Source organism: Eptatretus burgeri, chromosome 9, assembly GCF_056783735.1.
Source record: "Eptatretus burgeri isolate ZD-2024b chromosome 9, Ebu_testis_v1, whole genome shotgun sequence".
Taxonomy (NCBI): Eukaryota; Metazoa; Chordata; class Myxini; order Myxiniformes; family Myxinidae; genus Eptatretus; species Eptatretus burgeri.
The window spans coordinates 98353202-98370515 of NC_140969.1; the positions used below are offsets into that span (position 1 = coordinate 98353202).

At 45.8% G+C, this 17314-nt stretch overlaps 1 protein-coding gene and 1 long non-coding RNA gene across 2 annotated transcripts in view; one reads left to right on the forward strand and one right to left on the reverse strand.

The window, feature by feature from the left end:
• The first annotated feature begins 2772 nt into the window (after positions 1-2772).
• The window catches only part of LOC147020719 (uncharacterized), a 137209-nt gene continuing 122667 nt past the window's right edge, over positions 2773-17314 (forward strand). Inside the window, exons 1-4 of the long non-coding RNA XR_015061934.1 lie at positions 2773-3924; positions 5350-6598; positions 7042-7118; positions 7587-7727. This is a non-coding gene — a long non-coding RNA (uncharacterized LOC147020719). The remainder of the gene's footprint in view (positions 3925-5349; positions 6599-7041; positions 7119-7586; positions 7728-17314) is intronic.
• LOC147020720 (growth arrest-specific protein 1-like) lies at positions 11388-13472 on the reverse strand. The gene has a single exon (XM_085896280.1). The coding sequence runs from the start codon at positions 13232-13234 to the stop codon at positions 12335-12337; it is 900 nt and encodes a 299-aa protein (XP_085752406.1). The 5' UTR covers positions 13235-13472; the 3' UTR covers positions 11388-12334.

Genomic DNA, 17314 nt, shown 5'->3' on the forward strand with positions numbered 1-17314 from the left:
ATTTTAAATACTTCAATCAGCAATACCTTCTTCTCTTTTTTTTGTACCTAAGTGCGATATCTGGTCACAATGCTTTGTTTTTGATGTTCTTGCTTGATGGGATCATTAGTTCAGACGTGAGCGGTAGGTGCTTCCATGTTTTCAGTGATTACTCTTGTATTATTTTTTCACAAATTTTCTTGTACTAGGACATAAAAGTTTTTGCAGATGTGCCAGTGGATTGCTTTATAAACTCTGTTGTGTCATTGTGTGTACAGCTGTTCTGGTGTGTGTGTGTGTGTGTGTGTGTGTGTGTGTGTGTGTGTGTGTGTGTGTGTGTGTGTGTGTGTGTGTGTGTGTGTGTGTGTGTGTGTGTGTGTTCAGTCATTAAGCATAACATGTCATTCTCTTTACTAACCCCACCTCCACCCCTCACCTTTCTCTCTTCTATTTTTTTTTCATTCTGTCTCTCTCTCTCTCTCTCTCTCTCTCTCTCTCTCTCTCTCTCTGGACATATCTGGATGGTCCCGATGTCTGGACAGTGGTTATCTCCATATATGTCTGGACAGTGGTTCTGTCTGGGCGGGGTTTGTCTCTGGACGTGTCCGGATGGGAGTTTGTCTCTGGATGTGTCCGGATGGGAGTTTGACTCCAGACATGTCTGAGAGGTGTTTGTCTCCGGGCAGCTTGGCTACAGATGCATCCGGGCGGTGTTTGTTTCCGAACGTGTCTGGGCAGTGTTTTTGTGTCCGGGCGGTGTTTCTGTCCTGACGGGAATTTGTCTCTGGACGTGTCCAAGTGGTGCTTGTCTCCAGACAGCTTGACTCTGGACACACCCCACTGGTATTTATGTGCGGACGGTGTTTGTCTCCGAACGTATCTGGGCGGTGTTTGTCTGGATGAGAGTTTTCCTCCAGCCGCATATCTTCATATGTGTCTGGATGGTGGTTATGTCTGGGCGGTGTTTGTCTCTGGACAGCTTGACTCCGGATGTGTCCCGGCAGTATTTATGTCCCAACGGTGTTTGTCTCTGAACATATCTGGGCGGTTTTTATGTCTCGACGGGAGTTTGTCTCCAGACGCATATCTCCATATTTGTCTGGATGGTGGTTATGTTTGGGCGGTGTTTGTCTCTGGACAGCTTGACTCCGGATGCGTCCCGGCGGTATTTATGTCCCAACGGTGTTTGTCTCTGAACATATCTGGGCGGTTTTTATGTCTCGACGGGAGTTTGTCTCCAGACGCATATCTCCATATTTGTCTGGATGGTGGTTATGTCTGGGCGGTGTTTGTCTCTGGACAGCTTGACTCCGGATGCGTCCCGGCGGTATTTATGTCCCAACGGTGTTTGTCTCTGAACATATCTGGGCGGTGTTTATGTCTCGACGGGAGTTTGTCTCCAGACGCATATCTCCATATGTGTCTGGACGGTGGTTATGTCCAGGCGATGTTTGTCTCCAGACGTGTCCAGATGGGAATTTGTCGCTGAACGTGTCTGAATGGGAGTTTGTCTCTGGATGTGTCTGGGTGGTGTTTATGTCTCGATGGAAGTTTGAGTCCGGACGTGTCCGAGCAGCGTTTGTCTCCGGATGCGTCGAGGTGGTGTTTGTCTGTGGACTGTGTTTCTCTCCGAATATGTCCGGGCAGTGTTTGTCTCTGGGTGGTATTTATAGGATGACCGGTAGAAAATGGATTTCAGACATTATTTTGTTTCCATCTTCATTGTTATTCTATGCAGAATCATTTTTATAAGACTGTATGAATCGTAATTGACGCTCCACCGCACGTCTGCCTTCCCTTCCTCTCACCTGAGAGGCATGAGACAAGAGGGGTGGGAGTGGAAGGGACAAAACAGTGGGGAAAAGACACATTAGGTGAACTGTGGAAGGGAGTGGGATGGGGATGGGACGGGGAACATGGTGAAGAGAAGATGGACATTACAGGGACTTTCTTCCCCCCAATCTCAGTGTTCCTGTCAGCAAAGTGACGGGTGGTATTTGCTCGTGTATAAATAAATGTAGATTGCCCCTCATTTAATGTAACAGTACTTTGAAAGTTTAAAACAATATGTCTTCGGTTCACTTCGGTAATTAAATGTTCACTTGGCTGCACTTGGATCGGTTTTGGGCTCGAGGAGTAGCAGCCGAAATCCAAATCCTCTCCAGGTTCCTCCTGATGACTCCATCTTTGTTTGTTTGTTCCTCCTGATACTCCAGTGCTGTATTTGGCCAATTATTTCATTAATGTCGTGAACACACTTTAGTACATCACAGGTGATGAAAGTTGTCGTCAAGTTTCATCAGAATTGCATGTGTAGTTTCTGAGATGATACCTATTTTGCGGGGGCAACCCCTTGCATCCCCCCTTCAGGCTCGATTTTATTATTATTATTATTATTATTTTATTTTAATTTATTTATTTTTATTTTATGATGTGAACAAACTTTGTTACATACAGGGTGATGAAGGTTATGGTGAAGTTTTTAATCGAAATCGTGTGTGTAGTTTCAGAGAAGATACAAATAATTGTGGACGGACTGACGGACGATGAGCCATCCCATAAGCTCCTTGGGACTCCGTTCCAGGTGAGCTAAACATTAAGTGGAAAGTACTGGAGAAGTATAGGACCCAAAGTCATTTCGAAAGACTCCCTGTAATAAGGTAAGGGAAGAAGAGTCCATCACAAAGAGTAAACTCGCATCACATGAAAACAGCAGAGCATGTGGGGCAGGTATATGTCCCACCTGGCAAGCTCTTAATGTGTCATTTGGGTTTTTACCTGCAATTCAATAATAATGTCGCAATTCTACTGAAATTATTTTGTCTTTATGAAGTCTGGAATCCAAATCCTTAAAAACCTTAAGCTAGATTTGAACACACAACCTCTAGGATCCCCATCTGGTGTCCCACCCCAATCGGTTGGTAGAATTAGGGTTTCACAACCTCCAGGATCCCAATCCAGTATCCACACCAATCGTTTGGTGGTGTTAGGGTTCCACAACCTCCAGGATCCCAGTCCAGTGTCTTCCACAATCATTTGGTGGAGTTCGGGTTCCACAACGTCCATGATCACAATCCAATGTCGACACCAATCAATAGGCCACGATGGATGAACGACTGCACTCAAATGCTTAATGGCTTCACAGAAGCAGCAGAACATTTGTGAGCAAATCTTCTGCAAATAGGTGAACAACAATAATGGTTAGAAGAGGTTCAGGAACACCGAGCAGTGCTAGTTTTGCACAAGGAAAAAAAAACAAAAAAAACTATAAACAGAGGTGCCTTCTGTCTCCCCAGCAGCAAGGAATGTTTTCCGCCTGGTACCAATTGCACACCGTCGAGCTGTCATTCTCGATCGCTTGTCACGCACGTTCAGGTCTCCGCTTTTCTCAGGGGGTAGGGTTTACAGGGTACCATCGACAAAACGGAATCCCTCGTGTACGCGGATCAAATCCCCTAGGCCCAAGGGCAGCGACTGCATGAGCTTTTGTGAACGCAAACGTTCTGCCAGACACGAGTATTCCGCCATGGCACAGAGCTGCTGTCAAATCCCATAAATCCTTCACATTGGTGCTGGCGAAGGAAGGTCTTTAGGGGATCTGCATGGCTAAAAGGAGGGTGGTTTGAGGAAGAGGGTGTGAGCAGCCACAGAGTAAAGCAGAAAGCTCGGGAACCTAATATCCCACGTCCAAATGATGGAGCCTGGCAGGAACTTACTGGTGTGGCCAATTTGATTGTGCCCGTTTCCAGTTACCCGCAGGCACGGCACGGACATACGGGCAGTTAGCTCTGACGATTTGGCTGATCTTCAATAACCAAGATGTGTTTGTGCGCAGCTGCATCCATGAAGCTGGAGGGGAGAGAGGAGGGAAGGAGGTGTGGTAGTCGAGGTGATGCCACAGGGATGTAAGAGTTTGCGTGAGGGTTACTTCAAAGATGTTCCTTGGTAAGAACATTGACAGCTATCTACTTATTAGGTGACAATTTTAGAAAGGAAGATGGTTGAGAATAATAAGGGAAGGAATGAAGAGGTGGAGATACGTGGGGCGTTTAAAAAGTCCTCGGAATGGAGTAGTCACAATAGTCTGGGAAAAAATACCAACTTTTAAAAGTTTTCCTGATGACTTGTAAAAAAAATGAAAATGAAATCTTACCATTTATTTAAATTCCTGCTTATCTATACCGATAAAAGGCAAAAATCTCTCTCTCTTTCTCTCTCTCTCTCCCCCTCTATCCCTCTATCTCTCTCCATCTCTCCATCTCTCTCTCTCTCTCTCCTCTCTCTCTCTGTCTCTCTCTCTCTCTGTTTGTATGTGTTCCATGCACAGCCACATCTTTTAAGTTACAAACTCCAAACTATGGGTACAAATACAACTTTGTGTGGGCAGTAACATAAGCGATGTGGCCACGGCCTCACGCGGAGGTGTTGGGGGTGTAAATTGTCTATGTAAATGTGTACTGTTTAGCGCCACCTGGTGGCGGTGGCAGAGGGTATTACACTTTCCTTTTTTTTTAACACCTGGGCAACGCTGAGGTTAAAGCACCATTCACAAAGTTAAATTTGTCCTCCTTCTCTTCTCCCACCTCTCCCCCCCCCCCACTCCCAATGGCATGCCCTCAGCTAATATTCACTCTTACTGTTTAAACGCCATTGCATCGGTAAATTAATCCCCACTATTACATACCAAGGCAGCATATAATTTTGCCTTCCTGTTGAGGGGAAGAGCTCCATGGACTGAGAAGGGGGCAGAAGAGCCGGCGAGGCAGGAGGGGGGTAGGAGAGCTCTGTGGATTGAGAAGGGGGCAGGAGAGTCAGCGGGGCAGAAGGGTGGAGTGGTAAATGTTTTATAATGATGAGTTGTGGTGATGCCAGTTTGGGTTTATATAAAACTTGAAATTGCCTGCCCGTCCCTGTAAAGCCCATCCGCATCCACTTTGGGGAAAAATTGAAATTAGGCAGTGTAAGGAGCAAGGAGGGGGACATTGTTTGTGGGATATTCATCATCACAAGCTTTTTAGATGCTGAATTGTGTATGATATACAACAACACACTAAGAGGAAGATTTAAGATTTTAAAAAAGCAAGATGGAAAGCCTGTCTGCATTCAAAATGCAAAGCCGTTTGTATTCAGACATCTTCTTCTTCAAACGTATTCAAGGACGGATGCACGCGGAAGTTGAAACAGAGCTCCAATCAGCCAATCAATTAATAGATATTTGTGATTGGCAACAAAGTGTTACTTATTCACATTTCTCTTCCCGCACAATGCCGGGTAAATCTGCTAGTTGATAAATAAAAACAATGGAAGTTTATTTGACTATTGTAAATATCTAGTTCTTCAAACTATTTGATTGCCCCTTGTACATTTCAGGATCATCATCAAGCTCCAGACAGCCTCCAACTGTAGTTCGTTTGTCGTAATATTTCCAGGGATGCTTTTTCAGATCTCCATAAGGCTCTTATTCAACATTCCCACTGCTACAACAACCACAGGTACAATGTTGGCATTCTTCAGCTTCCGTGATCTTTTTACTTCATTCTTGAGGTCTTGATATTTGGTCATTTTCTTGATGTCTGTGTTATTTAGACCAAAATAGCTGGGTACTGACACCTCAATTAGCAATGCCTTCTTTTCTTTTTTTGGCCTGAAGTACTATATTGAGTCGCAAGACTATACAGTGCTTTGTTTTTTATGTCCATGCTCGATGGGATAATTAGATCGTACGTGAGCGTTACTTCCTTGTTTTCAATGATTGCTTTTGGTTCATGATTGCATGAGTTTTCTAAAACTGGGATATTGACATTTTTGTATATGTGTCAGCACATTACTCTCCATACCTTGTTGTGCCCTTGTGTGTACAGCTGTTCTGACATGAGTTTTTTTTTTACATCCCGATAGGAGGTGGCTCGTGCTTTCTGTTTCTCCCATGCAGACCCAACACTTGTCCGATTGACTCAGTCCTGCCATTTTCTTAAAGCCATTCGTGTAGTGTCCCTTGTCTGGGGGCATTAATAATTATTCATTCTCCATCCCAGCTGAGGTGACCTCTTCTTAAAAATTCCAATGAGCCATCTTTGTCGATTCTCAATCTGTCCAACTCTTTATTTTATTTTATAATATACCTTCCTGCTCTTTTATCGTTCTCCCAATTGTCGGTGTATATTTGTCGATATTTCGTTTTATATTATTATTTTGTCTTTTTTGCAATTGTTGGGGCTGTATTTGTTGCTGTTTCAGTTTCATGTGTGGCATCTTCCATTCACACCTGTTGGAATTTTTTTGCAAGGTAGGTTAGGGATACCTTCTCTGGTTTGTTGTCTTCGTGCTTGCATACAAATTGGATTCGGTGGTCTGTTGCACTTTTGCCGTACTGAACCAATCCTAGACTCCTTCTCATCTCGGTACGTACATTTTCGGGATGCATTGACTTTGTGGAACATTTTTATGGACGGTGAGGAGTTTGCTTCTTTTGATATCTAGTTTGTTGATTTCCATTTGTGGCCAGTTTATTATTCCTCAGCTGTATTGGAATACTGGGAGTGCAAGTTGGTTTTAAAATGGCTTTGATTTTGTTTCTCAGGATGAGATGTGTTTTCAGGATCATCCTCGTTCTACGCAGGTATTCTTTGGCGATTGTTTTGCGCATTGTTTTGTGACATATTTCGTGGCCTTCTTCTACTCCGAGGCATTTGTAAGATGCCTCATTGTCTAGCTCCTTGTATTGTTGTATCTAGGTCGATTTTTATGTTTACGCTGTACGAATGCGTTTACGTCCGAATACGTTTACGTGTTTACGCTGTACGAATACGTTTACTTCTGGTTTACGCTGTACGAATGTGCATTTTGTCCCACACTTATCTTGGCCAAATTCCATTTAGATATTGTCGGAGTACCGTTTCACTAATTTCCGTTGTTCTACCAATTTGTTGTCGTTCGGTGCGAAGATTTTAAAATCATCCATGTACAGTAGATGTCTCACCTTTCTTGTTTGTTTCTTTGGATGTTATTTTATTGTGTGTGAGGTTGTATCCATGTCCTTTCTCATTAATGAAGTTTGCTCAGTGGATGCAGGGCCAGGCTAAACTGGAGGGGTGAAAGGCTGTCTCCCGACAAGATCCGATGTCGTATCTTCACTCCTGGTATTTCAATATTTCCTTCCGAGTGGTGTTATATCAATGTCATATTCCAGAGCTCCATTGGCAATACTATCAAAATCTTTTTTGTAGTCTATCCAAGGTGTGTGTGTGTGTGTGTGTGTGTGTGTGTGTGTGTGTGTGTGTGTGTGTGTGTGTGTGTGTGTGTGTGTGTGTGTGTGTGTGTGTGTGTGTGTGTGTGTCAACAATTCAGAAGAACTTGCATTTCTGAGTGAAAGATAGAATCAAAGAGCAGTTCAAAGGTATCTCCTTAGTGGGTTTGATGTGAATGAAAATGCTCCAAATTGGTTCGAACTCGTGAACAGTCATAATTTGTAAATAAGTAAAGCTCGCATTAAATGGCTGATAACTCAACTTTTTAATCAATTTTGTGGAAGAGGACATGTGTACAGTGGAAAATGGCTGCAAATATCAATCATGGTGCCTGAACAAGCTTTATCATTGTGTGTCCAGTTTAGACACCTTTTCGGATCATGCTGAAGACGACTAGTACTTTAAGGTTGTGGAGTCTCTGCTGCTTGTCCTGACAAGTCATTGATCACGGAGGAAGTCCTTTAAAGGAAACGTCTTTACCAGCAACACTGTGCTCCCGTGGTAACCCTCAACCTGAATATAATATTTAAATTGAGGAGAGGAATGGAAAGTGTGAATGAGAAATGGAGGGAGTGTGTGGTGGTGGTGGTGGTGGTGGTGGTGGGAAATTTAACATTTTGATATACAAGTCGAGACAAGTTCTCAGCACCACGCCGTCAGGCTCAGGCGTTTCCCTGGTTCAGGTTTGTCCAGCGCCCAAAGGACAGTTGACCCGCTGCTGGGAGGGTCGGGGTGGGGTGAGGGACGTGAGGGACGCCACGATCCTGCGCCCAACATACCACCGTTCAAAGACCCCCGTTCAGCCACATTTACCGTCATGTCGCTCGGAGTTCTCAAACTGTAACTTTATGTGTGAGGAACACAAAACGTTCCTCCAGACGCTGCAGCGTCCATCATCCGATAGGGCATAGAAACCTCTCCCCCCTCCCCAACCATCCAGACCCCAGGTCCGGCTCCATGCCTCCTCCATCATTATTAAGAAAGTCTCCTGCGGGGCATGAGAAAGGAAAGGAGGTTTGGGGAGGGTATGGGAAGGGAGGGTTCGGGTGAAGGAGCCATGGCCAGCAGAGCTCGCGGTAGTTGTGCATGGGGGTGGAAGGAGAGAGTTTGGGAGTCTGGATTGAAGGAGAAAAGCAAAGGGAGAGGGGGGGGGTGGTATCCAACCCCATAGCAGTCCTCAAACCTTCCCCCCTCCCAGCCCCCCCCCCCTGCGGCGCGTGCCTGTTCACAGCACAAAGCCAGCACTTGACTCTGTGTCTGGATTGCTGGTGGGTGGGTGTTGGGGGAGTGGGGTGTGGGTGGAGAGCTCGAGGCGTGAGGCTCATGGCCACGACGCCTTGTGTGCCGACAGGCTTGGCGATTTCAAAGAGAGTTACTTGAGGAGATTGAGAGCCGAGGGCGGGGGTGATGTCCAGCTGTTTATTTCGGTCGATGGTCTAGCTCGAGAGTGAGGGGTTGCACCACATGACGTCTGCCTTTCTCATTTCCTGTCCCTTCATCTTCATCGATCTACGCATGTTATGGACCCACACTCAGACAGAGAGATCTGCACACTTTTGTGTCGACTACCAAGACAGAAACATGATGGTATTCCTGTTTACTCTTTTGAAATCGCTTAAACAGGAGTTTTTGGGGCATTTAATAGGAGTCAGAGGGTCTATATGACATGATATTTTAAAAAATTAAGGGATTATTGAAATTTATCATGGCTTTCAAACCTAATTTTTTTTTTTTAAAACGTACAAGCTAATTTTTTTTTAAATAATAATAATAATAATAATTATTAATAATAATAATAGTATTTATATCGCATCTTTTGCCTACATATACAAGGTGCTGAAATGTGCTCTCGTTAATTAAATAATATTACTTACTGTATAAATTACATCCCAAGTTCGGAAAAACCTACTTATTCTACTCCTAATACTACTTTAACGCCCCCAATGATTCTCATCCTCTTGTGGGGTCAGCCATGGGGAAAGTTGTTGGCCCAAGTCTTTCACGAACCAGGTGGCCAGGCCTGACGTTAGACTTAAAGTGGCAGGAATTTCACAAAATAATTTTCACCTGCCCCTTGTAATGAGGGTCAGGAACATCGTTCACCGACTTTGGTAAGGAGAGACACCGTGCGATCTTTAACGTTCACCAACTAATGCTGGGAGATGGGATATCCAGCTTAATGTCCATCCGAGGGAAGGAACACGATCACGTGACATTCTTTCTACCTGCGAAACACAAATTCGAACATTGATAGTTGGGTCGGGAATCGAACCCACGCTGAGCAGCTCAAAGGTAAGTACGTTCGTTACCTCTGCACCCAACTTTTAGAAGGGGCATTAATTTATTACGTACACAAATATGAGAAGGCTGCGAAATAAATAGTTTGTTATTTACACCAGGTGATCAGTAAGTCAATGCCCTGATAATCAAAAAGTTTAAGCGATAAACATAGACCTTTAACAAATATTGGATATATATATATCTCGATGAAACACACGGGGTACTGGGTGATTTGCCTTTGCCTTCCCAGCAGTAGTACTGCAAGAATGTACAACTTGACCAAGGTGCCAGTGACAATCTTTTTCTCTTTGCAAAAACAGAAGAAAAGGAAAAGACCTTTGATCTTTGAAAAAAAAAAAAAGAAGATCTTTGTAAAAACGACCTCGTGGCATCTCAAACCTATGGAGACCCTCTTCAGTCTATAGGGGAGGGATGTGGACCCGTTTGAGTTCTCCCACTTCACCTCCCAAGGATCCCAATGATGCTTTAACACAACACCAAGGTGGCAGTTTGCAGCAAGGTCGGGAATCGAACCCCCAAGTTAGACAGCTCAAAGGTAAGTGTACTCGCTCACTACCTGTGAGATCGATTTTGTACAATGTGTTAATTTGGTCGAACAGACATGACGTGATAATCCAGACAGCCATTTAGTATGATTGTAAAAACATTTTTCCCCCTTGAGGACAATCATTGCATCACTTCTTTTGGATAAAGTTTGATAAAGTTACGAATTATAAAAAGTTATCTTGTAAAAGAGTGGTGGTGAAACTTGATAGGACATCAACCATGCCCATGTGTATAGATTGGTTGCACCTGTACAAAAAGTGTGTGATAGGTTAACGCAGCCGAGAGGTGTGCACACCAGCCTGTGATCCGTCAAACCTGGGTTTGAATCCCGACACAGCTGTAAACTGCCAGGTGTTTCACCGGCAGGGCGATTCGTCAGTGTGTGTGCCGTCCCTCGGTTGGACGTTAAGCCGGGTGTCCCGTCTGCCGATACTCGGTGGACGTAAAAGGTCACACAGTGTCCTTTGTGAAGAGGAGGCGAGTTATCACCGGCATTCTGAATAAATTACACATTCCAGCACATTCAGTTGCGTATCCTGGGCTGGAGTGTGGACTCGTCCACTGCTTCGGAAGAGCGGAGTCTGTGTGTAGAGAACGGTGGACAAGATTGCATATCACATTATCTTGTTGATGGATGTTTGTCTAAGCTTAACATTATTTACCATACATTCAATTTTCCTGTTAGAGAACAATAACAGTTGTTACAGTGTGTGTGTGTGTGTGTGTGTGTGTGTGTGTGTGTGTGTGTGTGTGTGTGTGTGTGTGTGTGTGTGTGTGTGTGTGTGCGCATGTCATATGTGTGTATGTGTATTGTGTGTGTGCATTAGTCATACATGCCTGGTGTTGGCTTAATGGTTAGGGTGGTGGGTTTGGGATCCCAGGATCCTGAGTTCAATTCCTGCTCGGGTGTTGAATTAATACCAGGTGGGGTTGACTCTGCCTGTCATCCTTCCGAGGTCGGCAAAACGAGTTCCAGCTTGCTAGTATCCTGTGGCGGAGTGGCGACCCATCCAGGATTGTACAAAATAGCCAAGGAGACTGCTTAGGCAGCACCAACGCACGGCAGAGTATGGTCCCAATGGATGGATGGATTAGGTGTGTGTGTGTGTGTGTGTGTGTGTGTGTGTGTGTGTGTGTGTGTGTGTGTGTGTGTGTGTGTGTGTGTGTGTGTGTGTGTGTGTGTGTGTGTGTGTGTATCAGTCGTGTGTGTGTGTTCATCTTGTAAAGACATAAATAAAGGCTTTCCCCGATGATCCAATTAAAAGTGCGTCAAGCGATGCTACCGACGAATTGCGAATGCACAGTCGACTCGAGTTGTACGTTGGTATTAAATCATTGTATTTTTTTTATCAAACAATCCCATATCTTACAGATAAAATACTTTACATACAAAACAGGTTCCATTCCAATGTCCATCGTTTAACTACACGTCAAAGAGAACTATCAACAGAATTGTACAGAAGTCAAAATCATGGTGAATTGGGAGGGGGGGGGGGGGAGAAGAAGTACAAGGCACCTTTGGTTCTTTGTTAACCCTTCACACGTGTTAAGGCCTTTCATGTCCATGGATGGCTTTCAAGTATACGGTATACTTATACAGTCGAGCAACGTCCTTTTGAAGGAACACCGACCCGACCGTCCTGTTTTAGTGGATGCTGGCACAACCCGGCATGCCGCATGTTCTGTTCCACAACACCACGCCGTATAGCCTTCTCAAACGTCCACGCTTTACCTCCACCTACAGGTAGGACATCTCGAGCAAGCGTGGGACTCCTCAAATCCACCGGGAGGGACATATACGGACTTGCCTTGGACCACTAGACCAGCGCAGGTCAATGGAGCACAAGTTAACATAACCAGAAAGTAAACACCGTCAAATCATTTCAAACCACCTTCCAGTTCGTCAAGCAAAACTCTGATGGGACAGCCGATAGTTCATCGTAACGACGCGCAGGAATTCTTACGCAGAGGTCGAGGCTCATAGAAGAGGTGCAAAGTCAATGATGCGAGGTTGAAGGTTTTGGGGTCGTTTTCCCCAATACTTGTCATCGCCGCATTGGGGTCCACGCAACAGCAGATGAAGCGGTAACCCCTGCAGGGATGTCGTGATGGATTTTAAGGTCGATTTGTAAGAATGAACCAAACCATAGGTTGGCAACCACTGCGCATGCTTGACGGACCTGTTGCCTCCTCCCGTTGTTGTCAAGAAACTCGATCCGGCGCCGCATGTCACCTTCAATCCGCAAAAGGGTCTCTCTGGTTCAAAGGCTGGCTGCGAGAACGGCCAGCGGTGCCACCGCGAGGTGTAGTCCTGGGTACATGGTGGCAAGTCGTGACGCATGACCTGATCGAGTCGTGGACAGGGAACGGTCCGCCGATCCACGGTTACCCGGACCGTTACTATAGTAGTAGTAATAATAAGCAGAGTCTTCGCTCTCCTCATCTTCCTCCTCAAGGTCATCATCAGCACCGTCCCCTTGGTCCCGGAAGTAGTCGGGCCGAGGTAGGGCACCGCTGCCGCCCTCAGCCGAGAAGCAAAGCCGTTCCATGTTGGCCTTGACGGCCTCGCAGAACGGCCGCTCGATGCCGTCGCACACGCAGCTGGCCATGCGGCGGGCCGAAGGAAGAGCCAGCATCCGGGCGATGACGGCCCGACAGCGCGGCCCACACTGCTCTCCGTTGAAGAGCCGCCCGCACGCGGACAGGTAGTCGGCGAGCGCCAGCCCGCATTGATCGTCGTCCAGGCAGCGCGTCCTCGCCTCGGTACAACCGAGAGAGGTCCCGCGTGGCAGCGTGCGGGGCAGGCACGGATCGAGGCGCCGCTTAGCCGAGGAGCAAGCCGCGTCGGACCCGCACTCGCACACCTCGAGCCCCGGTCCACCACGCGTCCCGTTCAGCTGGCCGAGCGACGTCACGCAGTGCGACGGGCACGTGCGGCGATCGCCGCGCAGCACGGGTGCGCAAGCACGTGCGTAGCGCTCGAACGCACCGCGGCACTCGGGCTGCGCGCGGCAGCGGAGCACGGCTCGCCAGCACGGCTCTCCCTGTCCGGCGTCGACCGCACACTCGACTGCGAGACCGTGCATGCCGAGCAGCATGAGGAGCAACACCGGCGGCGGCGGCGTGGTGAGCCCCGGGGGCACAGTGACACCCGTAGGCATTTCCTAGCGCCGAACGTCCCTCGGCGTCGGCTTCATGGGGTGGCCAGGCGATGCGTTGCCAGCGAACCGCTTCCTTTCCATGCACCTTCCGGATCGAAAGCCGGATCTGTGTCCTCGCCGCCTTTATAAGCCTCTACGACTTCTTCGTGCGGTCATTTGTGGTGCCCGCTCCACCACTCCCCGCCCCTTTCAACTCTTCCTTTCTCTCGTTTTATTCCTCTCTTCCTCCCTCTCCTCCCGTCTGATGCACTCCCACCCACTTCCACCCTCTTCCTTTCTTCCACCCCAACACCCGGCCCTTCACTTTCCTTCTGTTCCTGCGCAAGCACGGATTCCCAATTTGTTCCAGCCGCCTGGTTGAAAAGTGAGGCGAAGAATTAGCAACAGCCGCAGATAGAGCGAAGGGATGAGGTGAAGACGTAGAATATTTTCATTTCATATCGGTAACCACCCCCCCCCCCACCCTTCCCACACCTCCCAACCAAAACAAATCAATAAATAAATAACTTTCATTACGACTACATTCATGTTGATCACATTTGGTATTTCGCATCAAAACGACCTTTTTGTTTCCCGATTGATGTGCAATGGTAATTCCTTTTCAAACTTCTTCCATCAGCCCACTTTGTCCTCAGTTCTTATCCGATTCGAGTGTGGAGTTTAAAATGATCGATACAATGAAGTTTATCCTGTTTGAACATGAATTTTTGTACAACTACTACGACCACCTTAACTCCGTCATATTTTGCTATCTCTCACTTGTTCTTCCTTTTAATCCAAAATTGTTCTACAAAGCCAATGCATCGCAAGCATGTACCTGCCGAGACGAGAAGGTGGTGCTGACCTGATGATGGAGCTCAACCAAGTGCACAGAATGATGACTGTAGGATTGGCTGAGTTGGTGAAAAGTTCTCACTATCTGCCATGACCTTTCCTGGGAAAGTCACATTTCCAACCTTGCCTCAAAAGCCAGTCGCCGACTGGGAATCCTCCGTCGTGCAAAGTCCTTCCTCGGCCCTCTTGAGCTCCTGACTACTTACAAAGCTTTTGTCCGTAGCCTGATGGAGTACTGCTCTCCCCTCTGGGCTGGTGCTCCTGCCTCCCACCTTTCTCGACTTCACGCTGTCGAAACCAGGGCTTTTAAGATCATTGGCATCTCCCGCAATGAAGCTGAGTCTTTGGGCCTCTCACTCAATCACCGCAGGTTGGTCGGTGGTCTTTCTGTCTTCTACCGACTCCTCTCCAGCCTTGCCCCCCCTGCTCTCTCTGCGATTTGTCCCAACCACATTTCCACAGGGCGCTCAAGGTCCGCCAACAACCCCTTCTGGTAAAACTACCAAAATCCCTAATCACTGCTCATCTTCTCTCTTCCATTCCTCTTTTTCCCGCCTTTGGAATAAACTTCCTCACTCTATTCTTTCCCATTCTTCCCTCCAGGCTTTCAAAACAGCTGTTCACCACCACCTCTTATCTTCCCCCATCCAAATCCTCGATCTTTTCTACCCCCGATAATCCACCCAAGCCCACTTCCTTCAATTCTCCTGCTTTCCTTCCTGAAAGTCCCTGTAATGTCCATCTTCTCCTCGCCATGTTCCCCGTCCCATCCCCATCCCTCTCCCTTCCACAGTTCACCTGTGTCTGTTCCCCAATGTTTTGTCCCTTCCACTCCCACCCCTCTTGTCTCATGCCTCCTTGCTGTGAGTTGTGTGTTAGCTCTCATACGAGCCTCGACCAAGGTATACAAAAAAAAAAAAAAAAAAAAAAAAAAAAAAACACACTACCGAATCCAATTTGTACACAAACGCTAAGGCAGCAAACCAGAGAAGGTATCCCGAAACACAGCGAACAAAACAAAACAAAAATTAGATTCCAAAAACAGGTGCAAATAGAAGATGTCACACTTGAAACCGAAACAGCCCCGATTGCAAAAAAAAAAAAAAAAAGATAAAAATATAAAACGAAATATCAACAAATACACACCGACAACTAGGAGAACGATAAAGGAGCAGGAAGATTAAAAAAATACAACATCTGGACAGATTGGGCGCAAGAAAAGTTCATTGGAGCTGGGATGGAGAACGAGTCCTAATAAATACCCAAGATCAAGGACACGACAGCAATGGCTTTAAAAATAACATGTCAGCACTGAGCCAACTGGACAGGCGTAGGTTCCGCAAGGTAGAAACAGAAAGTACCATCACCTTCTCTCTGGATGTAAAAAAAAAAACAACCATGTCAGCTGTACACACCTGTATGTGGAGTAATCTACTGCACATCCACAAAAACTTCAATATCCCAGTCCAAGAAAAAACATGGATACGTGAACCAAAAGCAGTTGTCCAAAACAAGGAGTTGAGGCTCACCTGCGAACTCAAGCATGAACAGAGAAAACCACGCATTGTGAGTACTTCGGGTACAAAAAAGAAAAGGAGGCATTGCTAATTGAGATTTCAGGACACAGCAACCTTGGTCTAAATAACATGGAAATCAGGGGGGGAAAACCCCCAAATACCAGGATCTCAAAAATAAAGTCAAGAGAACCTGGAATCTGATGAGCACCGACGTTGTGCCAATGATGGCTGCAGCAATAGGAGTAATAAAGAAGAACCTTACAGAGATGCTAAAAACACTATAGCGGGGAATATTACGACAAACAAACTGTAATTGGAGGCTGTTCAGCGACAATCCCGAAAAAGAACCATCGGAACAAAAATATGAGAACAATAAGCTTCACAACTTGGTCCGTGAATTGAGATCCGTGATGAAACGGAAAGGATACTTGGAGACCTGGGAGGGCTCTGTTCCACATTCTGAAACCCACAAATGAGGGTCACAAGTAACGAGAATGGAGACATTAACTTTCAAACTTTCCTCACTGCTCCATGAGCCTTGACTTTGTATCATACAGGGTGAGTCAGAAGTAGCGCCCGATTTCTGTCAGTTGATTGTTTGTTTGCCATTTGTATTACAGTGTACCATAAGGTATAAATAAATGAATGACATGTTTATCTAACCATTTATTCAAGAAAAAATTATTACGGAACTGTACCAAGCTGTTTTACTTGCAATTTTCAAAGTGCCCTCCCTCGTGATCGATGCACAATTGCAGCCGAGCAGGCACAGAGCGGCACACACGTCTGCAGAGTTCGATATCAATTTCCTCAAACTTTGCAGTGATTTGAGCCTTCAATTCCTGAATGGTACGAGGCTTTTCACGATAAACAAGGTCTTTCATGAGCCCCCAAAGAAAGAAATCTGGAGGTGTGAGGTCTGGGGAGCGTGCCGGCCACTCAATCGGACCGCGGCGGCCGATCCACTTTCTGGGAAAGTTTTCACCAAGCCACTGACGAACATAACGTCCATAATGAGGTGGAGCTCCATCCTGCTGGAAATAACAGTCCTGGTCTTGTACCCTTGGCCAAAAGAAGGTTTGCAGCACATCCAGGTAAATTTCTGCAGTGACAGATCCCTCAAAGAAAAAGGGTCCAATTATCCCTAATGGAGATATGGCTGCCCAAACTGTCACTCCAGGTAAATTCACCTCCTTCTCAACTGTCACTCTTGGGTTATTCGCAGCCTCGTAGATACAATTGTGTCTGTTCATTGTGCCATGAAGCTCAATTTGGTGCAAATTCAGTAACTTTCCAAACTCGCAGCAATAACCTGCAAAACAAAATCAAAAATAAATAAATAACGAAAATTAATAATCTGCAACACAATTATTAACAACATGACTTCCCAGAAAGATCTGACAGCCGAAAAAACAGAAATCAGGCGCGACGTTTGACTCACCCTGTATATATATATATATATATATATATATATATATATATATATATATATATATATATATATATATATATATATATATATATATATATATATATATATATATATATATATATCCTATATATTGAAAACGTTAATAACACTGCCTGCTTGGTTGCGCAGTTGCAAATAACACTGCCTATTTGTCTGAAGCCTTCTGATCAAAATCCATTGGCTGGACAGCTGGCATGATTCCGCCCACAATTGTAACCAGGAAAATCAAACATCAACTGTTTTCGTTCTGTGGGCCAC

Excerpts from the sequence above, each read along its gene's own strand:
- LOC147020720 (XM_085896280.1), bottom strand. The coding sequence starts at position 13,234 with ATGCCTACGGGTGTCACTGTGCCCCCGGGGCTCACCACGCCGCCGCCG.